Below are 17,792 nucleotides of genomic sequence, written 5' to 3'. Positions count from 1 at the left end.
GTTGAATGAATTTTAGGAAGAAAGACTGAATTTCCAAAATATTGTCTGTATGTAGGAGGTAGTGACTGGTCACTGTCACCAATGGGTTGATTTATTTAAACTTTATTGATTTCTGAAGAAACATTCTAACAGTCGAATAGACATAGCTGCGTAGGTAAACACCTCAACATTAGGTATTGCTGACTACCCTACTGACCTTAGTTAACTGTAAATGTGCTGGAATTATATACAAATGCTGCTTGTAAACATTCAGAGAGCACAAGAGAGTGTTTCTGGTATTTCAATGTGAAGTAAATACATTTTAAAAAGTAAACAAACAGGTTATGTGTGAGTCTGGGAGATCTAGCCAGCTTCTCACGTCTGGGTTTGCTTAGTTAACCCTCTTTAACCATTTCAGGTCATGCCCAGATTTGACTTGACCTGGAACTGCATGGCAGTGACCTTATGTTCGGTCCTGGTGTGACCTAAAGTGACCCTTCACTAGCACAGTGGAAGAGCCCTCTCTCTCTCTCTCTCTCTCTCTCTCCCTCTCTCTCTCTCTCTCTTTCTCTCTCCGTCTCTTTCTCTCTCTCCTTGTCTCTACAGTGACTGGCCACAGGAAGTGCCGCCTCTTTGGAGGAAATGGCTCCCAGATGTGTTGAGGTGACCCAGAGATGGGGGGAAGGGGGTCAACCTCAGGGAATGAGACTGAGATGAGAGTGAGAGGAGAGGGAGACAAGATGGAGACAATGGTAGATAAGATTGAGACGAAAGGGAGGCAAGATGGAGATCATGGGAGATTAGAGTGAGAAGAGAGGGAGACACAATGTAGTCAATTGGAGATAACAGTGAGATGAGAGGGAGACAAGATGGAGATAATGGGAGATAGAAGTGAGAAGAGAGGAAAACAAAACAGAGATAAGAATGTAGTGTGTCAGCATTACGAGGATAAATCTGGTCCACTTTCATGTCCATATGTTGTCCAAAAGGTTCTTTAAGACTTTATATTACCTTTTAATTTTTTTCACATTTTGTTTGAAATGAACTGAAACACTGAAGACCAGCACAGAAGGGCTGAAGACCAGCGCAGAAGAACTGAAGACCAGCGCAGAAGAACTGAAGACCAGCGCAGAAGAACTGAAGACCAGCGCAGAAGGACTGAAGACCAGCGCAGAAGAACTGAAGACCAGCGCAGAAGAACTGAAGACCAGCGCAGAAGAACTGAAGACCAGCGCAGAAGAACTGAAGACCAGCGCAGAAGGACTGAAGACCAGCGCAGAAGAACTGAAGACCAGCGCAGAAGGACTGAAGACCAGCGCAGAAGAACTGAAGACCAGCGCAGAAGAACTGAAGACCAGCGCAGAAGAACTGAAGACCAGCGCAGAAGAACTGAAGACCAGCGCAGAAGAACTGAAGACCAGCGCAGAAGGACTGAAGCAGCTGGCCGCCTTTGTTCTGCCTTCAAAGAACAGGCCCAGTGCTGGTGTTCAAATGCTTGTGTGAGACTGAGTTTTTACCCAACAGTTTATAATTGGGTTTTTATGACTTTTGGGGGCTTTGTAAAGGCTTACAGAGAGAAGCTTTTACAGGGTGATGTGACATTGATGAAATAACACTGGAATTATTTTAATGTGCAAGTTCATTTATACCAAATGCCACACTTGTTTCGCCAGTTTGATTATTTGTTGATTTCATTTGTTGGCTGTTGTGTTATAAGTTGAAAACATAGTTATAAGTTTCTAAAATATAAGTTTGTTAAAGTGGAAAAAAGTAAAATTGTTATACATTTGTTATTATAAGTTTAAAAGTTGTTAAAGTGTTATTATATGTGTACAAGTTAATACTAAGCTTGAATAATCTGACAAGTACCATAAATCTCTGTCTTAAAATGTAAACTTTCAAGTCAGCTGTAGTAATAGTTCTTGAGGCATTTTATTCTGTTAATGCTGCTTATGCACTTGTGGCCGGTGCTGTCCAGAAGAAGATGGCTGAATCAGGGTTACTCCCGAGTTTCCCTCCCGAGTTTCCCTCCCGAGTTTCCCTCCTGAGGTTCCCTCTCAAGGTTCCCTCCTGAGGTTCCCTCCTGAGGTTCCCTCTCAAGGTTCCCTCCTCCCATTTGATGTGTTTTAATGGGGGCTTTAATCCAGGTATCTGTAAAGCTGCTTTGTGGTAATATCTGTAAAAAGGCTAAGTAAATACACTTTGAATAATAAATTGATTGGTCATTTCTATAATAGTTTATCCTGTTGATACCTTACTTAACTTTTATCTAGTGTCATTTGGATGCTTGTAGTTTTGTCATCCTGGTTAATTTTTCTCTCAATACGCTAAATGGGAGAGAGGGATTGACTGAGGACTGTATTTGACTGAGACAGAGTGAGAGAGGGAGAGAGACAGACAGTGAAAGAAGGGGAAAGAGAGAGAGAGACAGAGAGACACAGTTGGGGAGTTGGTGGGGCAGAGTCAGGTTTGGCCGTTAGTGAAACATTATGTCACGGCCTTGACAAGGAAATCAAATGTGCAGCATCAATCAAGCACTGCACAGAGATCAAAGCCCGGCCCCATCCACTCCATCTGGATCTGATTGGCCTGTGCCTTTTTCCTCTCTCCCTCTCTCTCTCTCCCTCTCTCTCTCCCTCTCCTCTCTCTCTCTCTCTCTCTCTCTCTCTCTCTTCTGGAGCTGGGCTTTTGTTTCTTCTGTCAGGAATTCCTCCGCATTACTGAGAGGACGGCAGTTTGGCACGCGAGGGCAGAGAAGTGTGAGGATGAGACTCAACTTCAGCTGTTTCTTTTCATACCCCCCCCCCCCATCTGTCTCCACCTCTGTCTCCGTCTTCGTCTCTGTCTCTCTATCGGCATCTGTCTTTGTCTCTGCGTCTGTCTCTGTCTCTGTTGTTGTGTATTCCTGAATGTGATAGTTACATGACCAAAAAATTGTTTGCATGCATTCTGTCTGTCTCGAAGTCCACAGGAGTGCGTGTTTCTAAGGCACCATTCGGATGTCTTCCCCAGTGGAAATGTTTAGACTCCTCCAGACTAATCCTTTGCCAGTGTAAGCAGGCCTAGCCCCACTCCTGCAAACAAACACCACGATACAAGACCTGGACAGACTGGACAAACTGGGGAAGCTGGGAGGAGTTGCTTTATTGTTTTCCATTAATGTTGCCAAATTATACAATGTTGCTGTCCTGATGCAGCGTGATTGTGAGGTTATATAGGACACAGTGAGATCCTGGTTTGTCATCACTGTAACGTTTTGATGTGATATTACTGTAATGTTGGGACAGCTCTGATGTTCTGACATGAAATCACAGAGGTTCCTGAGTCCTGAGATGAGCATCTGCGCACTCACATATCATAACGGTAAGGTCCTCAGGTGAGGTTCTGCGTTGACGTGATGGCACACACACAGATTCATTATTAATGAAGTGCTCAGAAATCCTTTAGTTACAGACAATAACGGGGAAGGAGTCACACACATATAAATGCGCGTCACAACCCTGAAAGTTCATCACTAGGATTTGCACCATGTTTCTGTTTCGTCTGCCTGACCTGGCCAAAGAGAAGTGGCCTCCCACCACACCACAGAAAAACACACGCGCGTTTGAAACGAGTCACAGCAGAACTCTACGCTGTGCTAGTCATGGAGGGAGGGAAGCAGTCTTGTTTAGTGGGGATCTGGATTCAATAAACAACAGATAATGTCAGGAAAACCTACAACGGCGCTCTAGACGATTGGCTAATTGATTTGCCCTTGCCCTTTATCACACCCATGTTGTTTCCATCCACCAATCACAGGAGATTCGGTCTTCCTGTTTCTGTCAAATTGGGAGGGTTCCGGAGCCTTAACTTTATCCAATCACTGCTCAGAGGGGTGGGACTTGTATGGATCCCACTGCTGGCCTTTATAAAAGTGCTGGTAACCAGATGGTGACTTCAGGCTGCAAAAACCTCCATAGGCCAAAGGATATACTGAGAGAGAGAGAGAGAGAGAGAGAAAGAGAGAGAGAGAGAGAGTGTGTATATGCATTCCGAACTGCTGCCTATGGGTCTGTTTAATTCTTGATTACAGGAAGGTATTGTACATTTTATTGTACCTTCTTTTTCACGGGTCTGGCTATGAAGGTCGGCCTTTTTAAACCACCTAACACTAAAGGTAACTGACAAGTCTGTGTTTAAGTCATAGGAGGTGACGAAAGACCAAGAAGTCAAGACGTGGGTGTAGAAGGAGAACGAGGAGAAGACAGCAGCAGTCAGGAACAAAAAACCAACTGCTATGAGAGAAGAGCAGACTTACAGAGACTTCCCAGAGGGCCGAGCGTTACCCAGCCACGAGGAGGCAGAACGGAGCCCCAACAAGTGCCCCGTCGTTATTGCCCCTCATGGCTCCGCGGGGCGAAAACGAGTAACCAGCCCCAAGAAAGAGGGCAGCAGGCATCTGCCCCATGAGGACAAAACTTCCCCTGAAGCAACCTCCACCCTGGCCCCCTCTGGCCCCAAGCGTCCCAAGAAGAGCTCGCCCTCTTCATCGACATCATCGTCGTGCTCATCCCTGGTGCCGGTGGCGAGCGCGGTGTCCCCCTTGCCCGGGCAGCCGTTCGAGGACCTCCACTCTCAAAGGGTCATCGCCAACGTGCGGGAGAGGCAGCGCACGCAGTCCCTGAACGACGCCTTCGCCTCGCTGAGGAAGATCATCCCCACGCTGCCCTCAGACAAGCTCAGCAAGATCCAGATCCTCAAGCTGGCGTCCCGCTACATCGACTTCCTCTACCAGGTCCTGCAGAGCGACGAGATGGACGCCAAGCTGGCCAGCTGCAACTACCTGGCCCACGAGAGGCTCAGCTACGCCTTCTCCGTCTGGAGGATGGAGGGCGCCTGGTCCATGTCTGCCACTCACTAAGCAGTCACCTCCACCCTCTGGAGGCCTGTAACAAGACTCACATCCAGCTCTTAGTTAATAGTATCCACTCAGTCCTGTGCCCTAGTTATAGACTGACTCTTTGGTTCCGCTCCGCCCGCTCTCTGACCGCTCTGTCTCGTTTTGATCGGCCCAGTAGCCATGTCATCTATCCAGTCAGGTTCCTTCTGACCCACACACTGTTCCTCTGCTCCACCTCCATGGTGCCCTATTCCTCCGCCAGACCTACAGCTCTCTCACAACAGACCCCTACAGGTACGTCAATTGAGAAGATGGTTTATTAAAAATTATTATTTGGTGTGTATGTGTGAGAGAGAGATGCATAGTTGCACTGTTCAAATTTGTACTGAAAGAAATATGCAGAACTAGATATATAATTTGGCCTAGTGATGAATAACCATGGGAAGATATTCAGGGAAGAAACTGTATATGGAGATTCTGGCAGCATTGTGTCTGTGTGTGATTGGTGTGATCGTGTCTGTGTGTCTGTGTGTGATAGGTGTGATCGTATCTGTGTGTGATAGGTGTGACTGTGTCTGTGTGTGATAGGTGTGATTGTGTCTGTGTGTGATAGGTGTGATCGTGTCTGTGTGTGATAGATGTGATTGTGTCTGTGTGTCTGTGTGTGATAGGTGTGACCATGTCTGTGTGTTATAGGTGTGACCGTGTTTGTGTGTGATACGTGTGATCGTGTCTGTGTGTGATAGGTGTGATCGTGTCTGTGTGTAATAGGTGTGACCGTGTTTGTGTGTGATAGGTGTGAACGTGTCTGTGTGTGATAGGTGTGACTGTGTCTGTGTGTGATAGGTGTGATCGTGTCTGTGTGTGATAGGTATGATTGTGTCTGTGTGTGATAGGTGTGACCGTGTCTGTGTGTGATAGGTGTGATCGTGTCTGTGTGTGATAGGTGTGATCGTGTCTGTGTGTGATAAGTGTGACTTTGTCTGTGTGTGATAGGTGTGATTGATTCTGTGTGTGATAGGTGTGATCGTGTCTGTGTGTGATAGGTGTGACTGTGTCTGTGTGATAGGTGTGATCGTGTCTGTGTGTGATAGGTGTGATCGTGTCTGTGTGTAATAGGTGTGACTGTGTCTGTGTGTGATAGGTGTGATCGTGTCTGTGTGTTATAGATGTGATCGTGTCTGTGTGTGATAGGTGTGACTGTGTCTGTGTGTCATAGGTGTGACTGTGTCTGTGTGTCATAGGTGTGACTGTGTCTGTGTGTGATAGGCGTGACTGTGTCTGTGTGTGATAGGTGTGATTGTGTCTGTGTGTGATAGGTGTGATCGTGTCTGCTGAATGCTGAGTTTGAATAGCAGGTGCTACAGTGCAACATGGGAAGTTTTCTGAGACCTACTGAGATCTACAATCCCACTGACAAAAACGAACCCATTTATGTCGAACCCAAAGGATATATATTAGCTCCATTAAAACATTCCCTCAATGTTAAGGAAAGTGACTTTTATAACTTCGGTAAAATATTTGACAAAATAACAAAAATTCGGCGCTCAATGAGGATGCAGTTTACATTCTAACATAATAGAGCATTTGTGCTGGATACACACTTACTTTCAGAACCAGAACTGCAATTTGTTTGAGCAATTTGCTGTAATATACACACTGTCATCACAACCAAGACCAGACAAGAAATACCACTGTTAAAATGTTTAATAATTTAATAATAACATATTTAAATCAATAGGTACAACACTAACAGTTCTAGTTATAAATTAGTTTAATTAGAATTGTTATTAATTTTATTTATTAATTAAAATAAATTTAATAGAAATAAATTTTAAAGTTGTAATTTATTAAATTGTATTAAAATGTTTCTTTTAAAATGTTTAATTTATTAAAATGAATTATTCCGGAAAATGTAATCTATGATTCATATAACTTTCCTCATATAACTGATATGATTCATATAACTAAAATATTATCATACATACTATTCTGCACTTTGTTCATTTTAAAACACACAACAACAGTTTGGATGAGTGAAGGTTTATATTAACTCTCGATCAGCAGAACGTAAGAATCATAACATTATTTGCTGAATGCCCAGAAAGCTGAAAATCTTATGCACTCGTATCCAGCTCAAGATGCCTAATTCCACATAGGCCAGTAATAATGCCTCATGACACACCTTCACAAGACAAAAGTGAAGGTGTGTCAACCGCAGAGATGAATTGAGGTTTCACCAACTCTTATTAACCCTAACAGAGAGAGCTGCTTCTACATATTATAACAGGGAGAGTTGCTTTTATATATGATAATAGAGAGAGCTGCTTTTATATATGATAATAGAAAAAGCTGCTTTTACATATTATAACAGAGAGAGCTGCTTTTATATATGATAATACAGAGAGCTGGTTAACTGTTGCCCTGGGTTTTTCTGGACGTATAATTACACGACTGATCTCTGTCCTTAATGTATATGCACTCTGAGCCTTGCCATTTATAAAAGTAATATAAATTAATTTTTTTCCTATTTTTGTAACTCAATGTAGGCAACTGTATTTGAAAAATTATATAATTTAAGATACACACATGCGAGCACCCATATGCACCAACATGTAGATAACGTGCATTACATAAAATAAATATAAACACATCCACCATTTGCAGAACTCTCATGGCTGAGTACTGGAGGTGTGTGAAGTGTGTGTAGTCGGGTTCAGGATACCTACAACAAACGTCTAGTGAGGCAGAGGTTGCACACACACACACCCACACCCACACACACACACACACACACACACACACACACACACACACACACCACAAAGCTACCCAGTGATGTAGGGGGTGTTGCAGTTTTGCTGTGTGAAGCTTCATTAATTTTTTTGTTTTCATTGATGGTTATACTTTTTGAACCCACCGGGTTGTTATTTATTAATTAACAATTTTTTTACTTTGCATTTAATTCAGCTGATTTTAATAGGTTTTTAAGACTTAATAGATTTACGATTTTCAATAGGTTTTTATGCGTTTTATCTGAAAACAGTTAAAATGAAAACTAAAAGAATGATTGACCGCCATCTGCAAAAATGACTGAAGTGAAAAATGTGTTCTGGGTGACGGCTGGTGTTTTCTGGCCTGAGATTCTCACATGTTTAGGAGTGTGTCATGCGTCTGCTGTATTTTGGAGCCTGTCATGCATCAGTGACAGGATGATTCCTACAGCAGAACCGGCATCGCAAAGAACTGATGCCTCGAATGATCTGGGTCCTATAAAACAACGGTGCAGAAAAGACATGCGAAGAGATCCGTACAGTTAATCAATGTATGTGCAAACTTCCAAACTTGTGCAAGAGAAATGCAGAAATAAATTTGACCATTTACTCCCTGTTGGTTGTCTGTGGAGGGATGGAGCATGTCTACATCTAGCATCCACCACACAGAAGCAGATGAGGAGTGTAGTGGGTAAAAAAGTGAACAGGAGAAGAAAAGGGAGAAACGCCTCTGTTTTCTGCTCCATGAGGGCAACAACACCCACCCTGCCCCCAGCCACCCTGCACCCACCCCCAACCCTGCACCCCCACCCCATGTGCGCCTCCACACCTCTGCTCTCCACCTCCCACACCTCTGCCCCACTCCCACCCCTCACACCCCTCCTCTCAGACCCACGTTTCCAGTGCGGTGCAGTTAAAGCCTGCTGGGCCCAGACAGCCAGGAACCTCATGATTAGAAACAGTTGTGGGGTGTTTAGAAGGTGTATATGTGTGTCTGAGAGGGAAGGAGAGGAAAGAGGGGATGGGGGAGAGGGAGAGAGAGAGGAAGAGAGGGAGAGAAGAGAAAAAGAGAGGAAGAGGAGAGAGAACAAGAGAGAGAGGGAGAGAGGAGAAAATGAGAGAGGGAGAGAGACAAAGAGAGAAAGAGGGAGGGAGAGAAGAGTGAACAAGGGAGATAAAGAGAGAGAGAGAGGGAGAGGAGAGAGAATGAGAGAGAGAGAGAGCACAGAGGAATGGATAAGAGAAACCTTTAAAAAATATATTCTACTCAAAATGTGCTTCTGTGAATTGTGTGAGTGTGTGTGTGTAAATCACAAGGTACCACAAAGTGGGTTAGATAGTTTTTTTTTTATTTTATTTTTTAGCATTTGATATTTATACTGAAAAATCCAGTAAAAAAGTATCTATTTTGTGTCTGACTGCATTTTAAAGTAGAACTTAATATGGCTTACACATAACATTACACTCATTAATGCATAAAAAATCTCACGGTTACCAAATTAATTTCTTTCACATCTATGCAGTTCAATTATTGTTTTTAAATTATACAATTTATATTTATAGAAAAACATCAGCTTGACACAAGAACTAATTAATAATAATGCACCAATTAAGCAATAATAAAGAACTAATGAATAATAAATAAAGCACTAATGAAGCATTAAAGAAGAATTAATGATGTCTTAATTAGTTCAGGTGTGTCCTGAGAGTTGGACATTGTGTACTCTTCCCCACGTCCACATACGCTCACCTGAAGAGGAAACACCATTTGTATTGTTTTGTTTGTTTAATATGAAGTTTGCTCGGTTGAGTTAAGTTCCATTAAACTTTACCGTCATTATACTCAAGAGTACAGTACAACGAGAAGGTTCTCTTCCCAAGGGTCATTACAATAATTTAAAAATTAAAGACTAATTTGTTTTGGTCCTTGGAGCTTAATCCTAAAAGGCCAAATTAATTTGTTTCATATGTGCTTGCATATTTGGAGTGTGCAGTCATTATGTTGCCGGGGCTGCCAGATTTATTTTGGGTGATGATTTACACATGAGTCAGGAGTCTTTGGAGCAGTGTCAACAGTGACGAGGGGCTTGCTCTCCGGGGAGGGGACACCCGGGGTCCCTCGTCCAGCGGTGCACCTGGGGCGTACTTACCCCCGGGGCTTAGAGGGGGGGTGGAAACCTTACTCATCATGGCAGGAAAAAAAGACAAAGTGCGTGTACCACTCCCATGGTTGCCTTCACCATCACTAATCCCTCCCATGCGTGACTACGAAACATTCAGCTTACCAACCTCACCTCACTGCACATGCTGACTGTTTGTATGTGTTTATTCATGTTCTCTCTCTCGCCGTCTCACTCACACTCACACACACACACACACACACACATAATGGAATTCCACTTATTCCATCTGTTTTGTGGTGTTATTGTGTTCTTACTGTCTAAGATGTATTTTTAATATTTTATTTCAAAGGGTTATATATTTTTAGAATTGATTTTCTTTTCAAAAAGGCTTTTTTTTAAAACACAAGTTGTGTGTAAAAATAGCTCTACACAACTTAAACTGTTTGGGTGTCTAGGCTAAAATAGTACAAACAAAATAGATAAATCACAGATGAAAAGTAGATGTGTCAGAGACGTATAACCCTGTACACACGCTGAGGAAAAAAACCTGTTAGATAAGACATGAAAGAAAACTCGTAACCGTGAAAGATGGTGCCACATGTTTTGAGTTGTTCAGTGTTCTGCCATCTTTCTGTCTCCCTGTTTGTGCAGAAGGATCCTGTCTTAGCCCATCTCCTCTACCAGGCCCGAAATGAGCAGACTGACCCCACAAAGACTCAAAAAGACCCTTGTGATCTCATCCTCAACTACAGAAGGGTGCAGCTGGAGATCTTGTGCCCTGTTGGCAGACCCCCAGACCTCCAGAATTCCCGGACCTCCAGAACCCAGACCCCCAGACTCCAGACTTCCCGGACCTGCAGAACCCAGACCCCCAGACCTCCAGACTTCCCGGACCTCCAGAACCCAGACCTCCAGACTCCCAGACCTCCAGAACCAAGAAAGTCAGACTCCCAGACCTCCAGATCATCAGTCCACCAGACTCATGGCTTACTCTCAGGAGACCTTCAGGCAGAGTGGGGGTTTGTGGGTCCTCACTGCCACCTGTCTCAACGTTCCCTCAGTTTGAAAGACTTTTGACATGAGCTTTGTAAAGTTCCAAACTGATGTGCTGTTCCCGAGGACTCTGATGTGAGATGATTGTTTATAGAGAACCAAGCTTTGAGATCAGCATCTGCAGGATGCTGGATAAAATGCCTTAGCATATCACGAGTTGTTAAAATGTAAACATTGTGCTTGTCAGTCTAACTGTATAACAAATGAAATCATTAAGTATTGTGCCATACATTTTGAAGTGCATATTTTTTTGGATAATCAAAATGATATATTTTGTAAGTTTAAGAAAATAAAATATTTGACGTATTAGAAGAAAAAAATGCTTAGTTCAACATTTTTTACGATTTATAAATGATTTACTATGAACTATTATTTTATCACTTTTACTATTTATGAACATTATAATTATAAATTGTAGTTGAATATGAAAGTGTTTGTCTTCTGTGTTAATGAGGTGTAATGACATCTTGTTAAGACCCAGACCTAATTACTTAAGTTGAGGTGTCAGCTATGTCAGAGTTTATTTGCATATAAACTTGTTTTTCCCCTTCCGTTGGTTAGGAGCTGAAACGAATTCATGTCTGGTTTAAATAATGTCTGGAGAATGAAAATCAGATTTACTGTATGATGAAAAACTCAAAGGTTCTCTTCAGGACTTCAGTTTGATCTGCTGAAGGACTTTTTCAGCTTCATCATTGCATGCAGATGAACACATGCTAACCATAACCCTAACCCCTATCCCAACCCCAGCCCTAACCATAACCCTAACCCCTATTCCAACCCCAACCATAAACCCAACCCCAACCCCAGCCCCAGCCCCAATCATAACCCCAACCCAAGCACTAACCCTAACCTCAATCCCAACCCCAACCCCTATCCCAACACCAACCCCAACCATAACCCCAACCCAAGCACTAACCCTAACCTCAATCCCAACCATAAACCCAACCCCAGCCCTTAACCCCAATCCCAACCTCAACCATAATCCCAACCCTAACCATAAACCCAACCCCAGCCCTAACCCCAATCCCAACCTCAACCATAACCCCAAGTCTAACCCTAATCCTAACTCCAAACCCAACTCTAACCCTAATCCTAACCCCAACCCTAATGCTCTCCTCCACTCTTCACTATTTCAGTCTTTGGCTCATGTTTAGTGGCGAATGCACATAATCCATATTCACCCTGGAACCCTGAAAAATCCCCAAATTCACACAAAGGTTAAATGTTCATTTCAGCTTTGTATGTCAAACACGAGACATAAAAAAAAAACTAATTTCAGGCAAACCAAATGCTTTCTTTTTAATTCGGAGGAGAGAGACAGTACAAAATAGACATTCTTTTCTATACATACATCGGAATAAAAGGCGAATGAGAAATAAACAAAATAATAGTTAAGTACACGGAGGTTTGAAGAAAAAGTTCATTCTTTTGTTAATGAGATCCAGTTAGTGGAGAGTGATTTATTCAAGGCATGTAGGTGAAGTCTTTTGGTCTTGGATAGCTATTTACATTGGATTTGAAAGGCGTAATTTTAAGAAAATACAAAAATATAGAAGATTAAGACATGAATGGCTCAGTGGCCTATGAGTTTCTAGTCCATTACAGGCATAGAAAGCACAAAACAACCCCCCATCTTCGAACCACACCCCCACCCCTTAACCCCAACCTTATTCTCGTGTTATCAAGAGCATAAGCAAGACTACAAACCCATCAGGAGGTATACCACAACAGTACAAATGCACAAAGCTATCGTAAAAAATATACCACACACATTAATGTGTAAGAGGAATATCAGCGCCCTCTATGGGGCAGGAATGTGAAGTTACTGTTCAAACTATCAGGTTAGAGGGTTCAGTGGTGCTAAACAAAAAAAAAAAAGATTATTTATTTATTATGCATGTTTGTTTTGGCCTTATTAATTTATGTTTTACAAAAATAGTTGGATAATTCCTTTTGATGTAATATTCATTGTCTATGAGGTCCTGAATGCGAAAGAAACAAAACGTACAATTATAGACCACAAACAAGGGCCAAAGCGTTTAAAGTAACAGCATATATTCTGTTATATAACAGCACTGTTCCCACGGGCAGGCCAAAGGCTACGTGAACTACACACAGATACACATCCAGCGCGACGGCTGTGCAGTGAGAGTGATTACGTCTGTCTTCATTAACAATCCGAGCGATTATGTTTGTCTTGATTAATGATCAGGACCGATGCGTCTGTCTTCATTCAGAACAGATGCACCTCATCTGACTTTCTTAAGAAACAGTCATTCTATCTGCCTTCGTTAACAATCGGAGTTAGCAGAGTCGTTACATTTGCCTTCGTTAACGAGGGGGCTGGTCCCTTCGTCCTGTCTGTTACGACACTGTCTGCCGGTTCCTCTGGGATAAAGCCGTCCCAGATTCGTCACAGTAACGACACCACAATGCCACAGCACACAACGCACTCATGGAGACATTATATAGATCAAATGCACACAGTTATCCACAGTGGTTTGGTACAAGGCAACAAGGCTACAAGGCTACAAGGCGACAAGGCGACAAGGCCTACACGTCCCCTCCACACAAAACAAACCACACTTCGGAGAAGAGGGAACCAGGAAGATACCAGAACAATGACAGCTCCTGTCCCTTCAATACGATCCCCATATCGGAATAGGTTCCATTTATCGGAATAGGTTCCATATATCGGAATAGGTTCCATATATCGGAATAAGTTCCACATGTCGGAAATGCCAAATAACTGCAATGTGTCCTGTTTGCTTAGGCTTATGTTTACTGTTGTGGACACAGTAACCTCTGAAGCAGAACACTGAGATAGATGCAGCAGACAGAGGCACAGGGGTTGCACAGAGGCAGATCAACGGGGTGACATCTAGTTTAGAGGGTCACCATGAGCACTTGCGTGTTTTGGCTGCTACGGGAACACATCGGACACCCCGAATGACGATTTCGATACAGAAGACTGTCATCACATGGCTCTGAGCTCAGCCTGTGTGAGCGTAGTTGTGTGTGTGTGTGAGGGTAGTGGTGTGTGCTTGAGGGTAGTGGTGTGTGTGTGACGGTGGTGTGTGTTGTTTGTCCCAATGCCTCACCTGGACGTTACAAATTTGAGGCGACAACAGACCAAAATGAGAACAGGGTGGAGTTAAGCCACGCCCATTTACAGGCTGGCCAATAATGTAGCTTTCGAAGAAGAAACGCATCAAGAAGAATGTCAGTATGCAGTATGGAACATGCAGTATGGTGAGTATGGAGTATAAATTGGGCAGGACAGTGAGTATGGGGTATACAGTCTGCAGGAGTACATCACACACAGGGGGGATATGACAGACGCAGTAGTATGCATGAGCATGTACAGAGTACAGGGCAACCGTGCACTGGTGCCAGTTCCTGGTCACTGGTATGACATGACTCTAGTGGTTGATGCTGATTGGCTGACATGACTGTGGACAACTGCACACTAGAGTGGCGTATGGAGGACCACAGGGAAGCATAAGCAGACATCTCAGCATACGTTCCCCAAGTGGCCAGTAAAGCCTCTGGCTGCAGGAAAACAGTAAGAGAAGATAGGGTTCTAGGATTACGTTATTATTCATCACGTATTTGAATCTCTTGTGGAAAGGCAACAAAGTACAAAGATCTTTATGAAGGTTATGGTCAAATGCAAAGACATTGTGGATTGGAGACCGAGGCTATAGAGAAGTAATAAACGCTGAGGGTGAGGAGGAGATGACTGGTTCGGATGTGCGACCCGATCTAGTGGTGGACGAGGAGAAGCGCTGCCTTCGTCAGTGATAACACCTTTACAGTGGTCATAAGAATAGAGCGAGACTGTGTTTTTGCATATGTGTACTGAAGCTGTGTGTGTGTGTGTGTGTGTGTGTGTGTGTGTGTGTGTGTGTGTGTGTGTGTGTGTGTGTGTGTGTGTGTGGTAAACCAGGCTCGCCCTTCTGATCTTGAGCACCATAAGGCCTCACACACACCCCACACAGGCTCATGCGAGGGTTGTGCGTCTAGGAAAGTCCCAGAATGCAGCTGAGCCTGCCCATGTTTCCTCTGTTTCATCTTCAAACTATTATCTAATGTTACGTAAAATAACTTAGATTTTTCTTTTCCCCGAGGTTTGGGAAAAAAATATCACAGTTCACATTATGGAATGCACAGTGCAAAAAAAAAAAGTAAAGAATAAATCATCCAGATCATCCTTCTGTTTTCTTTCTTTAGTGGTTAATGTGGAGGAAGTGACATCATTAAGACAGGACCCACTTTGTGGTGGCCAGGTGCAAACACTCCCCTGGGGGTTTTCTTGCAGTGATAGTGGAATGAGAGGGAGCGCACTGAGGTGAAGCACAATGGTCCTCTGCCCTCCTCAAATCCTGCTTCCCAACAGAAAAGCGCTGGTCGGTTTCCTCCGAGAGCGAGGAAGGAACACGCACTGATCGGGCCTGGAACGGGTCCGTCACGGTTCGATTTCAGTGAAAGTTAAAAACATCTTTAGGCAGCAGAACAGGATTCTTCCTTCACCTGCTGCTATGTCAGTGTACACGTTGGGAGAGAAAGTTCCAGAACCCACAGGCCCAGTGGAGGCGGGGCTACTGTCCATTAGTTTAGCCACACTGCTATACTGACACGGGCAATACGGAGCCTGGGGGAAGTAGCATAGAAGTAAACAGGAAGTGACATCCCCACAGCCCCTCACAACAAAGGCACTGCTGGTCTTTAAGGCAGCGAGAGAGGTTGAGCTCACTCGCAGTCATGTGACATGGAACTTCACTGTGATTGGACAAGTACTTTGAGGAAAGGCAGACGCAGCCTACATAGAGTCCTGGTCATGTTCCATAGGTTCATCAGGGAGGCTGAAGACATAATCAAAAACATAATCACTCAAATTTACAGGCCAGACTGAATAAGATCAGCTTATTCATTATTGATCTAAAAGTAATCTTTACTCTTTAATCTTTAAGGACAGACACCCAGACCAGAATCAGTTCTAAATCTAGACTGAAAAAGACTTTCAGTGATGAATCTCAATTTAGTCCAACTGACTAAGGTTAACTCCTAGTTTGGAACTGTGAGCATGCTAATTTAAATATTAATGAAGTGTAAAGTGATAGAGGTGGTGGGGGCGTGTCTGTGGGCGTGTCTGTGGGCGTGTACCTCTTGCTGGTGAGAACTCCTACAGAGAGGGAGGCCAGGGCCCTGACAGCTGCTGTCTCCTCACAGTCACCCTTCTGTGCTCCCAGGAATGACAAGCCCACTGTACCCATCAAGGGCTTCACACATGGCCAGTACTGACCTGGACCAGTTAATGGACATAACTGGTCACTTTATCATTATTTTACCGTTTTTTTTTATATTATGAAGATAAAAAGATGCAGGCATGAAAGGCAGGAGGGAGGGAGAGAGAGAGAAAGAGAGAGAGAGAGAGAGAGAGAGAGAGAGAGAGAGAGACATACTCTGTATCTGTAGGACTCTCTGTAGGGACAGAACTCCATTAGCATTGGGCTTCTGCAGGAGAATGTCCTCAGGGAAAGGATCCTGTCATAGAGACACAGAGAGACACACAGAGAGACACAGAGAGTACAAATGAGTATTCCCAAAGTTTTACAAAAGCTGTTTTACAGTACCTGCCAAAAAGCCTTTAATATGAATATGAATATGAATGACAGAAATGTAGAAGGATACAAAAGGGACTCTGTATCAGTAAAAGGAAAAATAGATGCAAATGAAATCTGAGAAGCATCATAAATTTGTTCCTTGATTTATTGCTTGGTGGTGTGTTATAACTAGGGATGCACCGATCCGATATTAATATCTGTATCGGTCCCGATATTGGAAAAAATGTGACCAATCCATAAAGACAGATCTACTTAGACAAATTCATGAACTTAGACAAAAAAATGAACTTAGACAAGTTCAACCTTAAATATCCACTCCGACCTGAATAGAAGTAAACTTGGACAGTTAACAGGCGAGTGAAACAGAAGCACACAGAGGAGAGGTGAATCACTCGTACTCGAACTCGCGCTGGTGGTATTCCACTTAAGCTAGGTTTATACTTTACGCGTAGCATATTATTTATTTTACATTCGATGTTATAGTCATAATTGCACTGACTGAACAAATCCAAGTTTACATGTTTTTATGTGTGTTTAAGTGTGCTGTACTGGTGCAGAGTTTTCAATAAACTTGTAATTCAGTATGTCTGTGTTTAATAAAAAAAAATGTTTTAAGTCGATTCAGCACTGTTTTACTCTATCAGATCGGTATCGGCTTATACTAAGCCTCAGATATCTGAATTGGTATCGGAAGTGAAAAATGTGAATCGGTGCATCCATAGTTATAACCATGTCATACAGGCCTTATAACAGACCTATAGCAGGTCTTATAACAGACCTTTAGCAGGTCTTATAACAGACCTATAGCAGGTTGTATGTGTAATATGAACCCGGACCTCCAGTCCCAGCAGAGCGCTGACACAGGCCTCTGACGCGTCACAGATAGATGTAAGGTCATGACCCCCCTCCAGGGACAAAATCACACGACCTCCTGCCAGCGTCATGAGCTGCTGGGTGAGGAAGCCAAAACCTGAACACAGGACAAGCAGAAAGATTAGACACCGCACACTACACACACACCGCACACTACACACACACCGCACACTACACACACCACACACTACACACACACCGCACACTACACACACCGCACACTACACACACACCGCACACTACACACACACACCGCACACTACACACACCGCACACTACACGCACACCGCACACTACACACACCGCACACTACACACACCGCACACTACACACACCGCACACCACACACACCGCACACTACACACACCGCACACTACACGCACACCGCACACTACACGCACCACACACTACACGCACCGCACACTACACATACCGCACACACCGCACACTACACACACACACCGCACACTACACGCACACC

General features: G+C 43.6%; 2 protein-coding genes across 4 annotated transcripts in view; one reads left to right on the top strand and one right to left on the bottom strand.

Moving 5' to 3' along the window:
• Positions 1-3,900: 3,900 nt before the first annotated feature.
• Positions 3,901-11,215, top strand: twist3. Of its 3 annotated transcripts, none has more exons than XM_077018885.1 (3): positions 3,901-4,055; positions 4,160-5,152; positions 10,407-11,214. In XM_077018885.1, exon 2 carries the CDS (start codon positions 4,256-4,258, stop codon positions 4,877-4,879), a length of 624 nt encoding a protein of 207 aa, XP_076875000.1. In that variant the 5' UTR covers positions 3,901-4,055; positions 4,160-4,255; the 3' UTR covers positions 4,880-5,152; positions 10,407-11,214. The 3 variants fall into 3 exon arrangements, with proteins under 3 accessions (XP_076875000.1, XP_076875003.1, XP_076875002.1); XM_077018888.1 differs by having other exon boundaries at positions 3,908-4,055; positions 4,166-5,152; positions 10,407-11,215; XM_077018887.1 differs by having other exon boundaries at positions 3,911-5,152; positions 10,407-11,215.
• An 881-nt stretch (positions 11,216-12,096) lies between these two features.
• Positions 12,097-17,792, bottom strand: part of hdac7a (histone deacetylase 7a) — a 65,292-nt gene continuing 59,596 nt past the window's right edge. The window contains 4 exon segments of the mRNA XM_077018889.1: positions 12,097-15,676; positions 15,978-16,116; positions 16,277-16,358; positions 17,275-17,408. Coding sequence (XP_076875004.1) covers positions 15,634-15,676; positions 15,978-16,116; positions 16,277-16,358; positions 17,275-17,408 — 398 coding nt within the window. The 3' untranslated portion in view covers positions 12,097-15,633.

Source organism: Brachyhypopomus gauderio, chromosome 10 (assembly GCF_052324685.1).
Source record: "Brachyhypopomus gauderio isolate BG-103 chromosome 10, BGAUD_0.2, whole genome shotgun sequence".
In the NCBI taxonomy this organism is placed as follows: Eukaryota; Metazoa; Chordata; class Actinopteri; order Gymnotiformes; family Hypopomidae; genus Brachyhypopomus; species Brachyhypopomus gauderio.
Note: the sequence above shows the minus strand (reverse complement) of the source record. Positions and strands in the feature narration are given on the sequence as shown.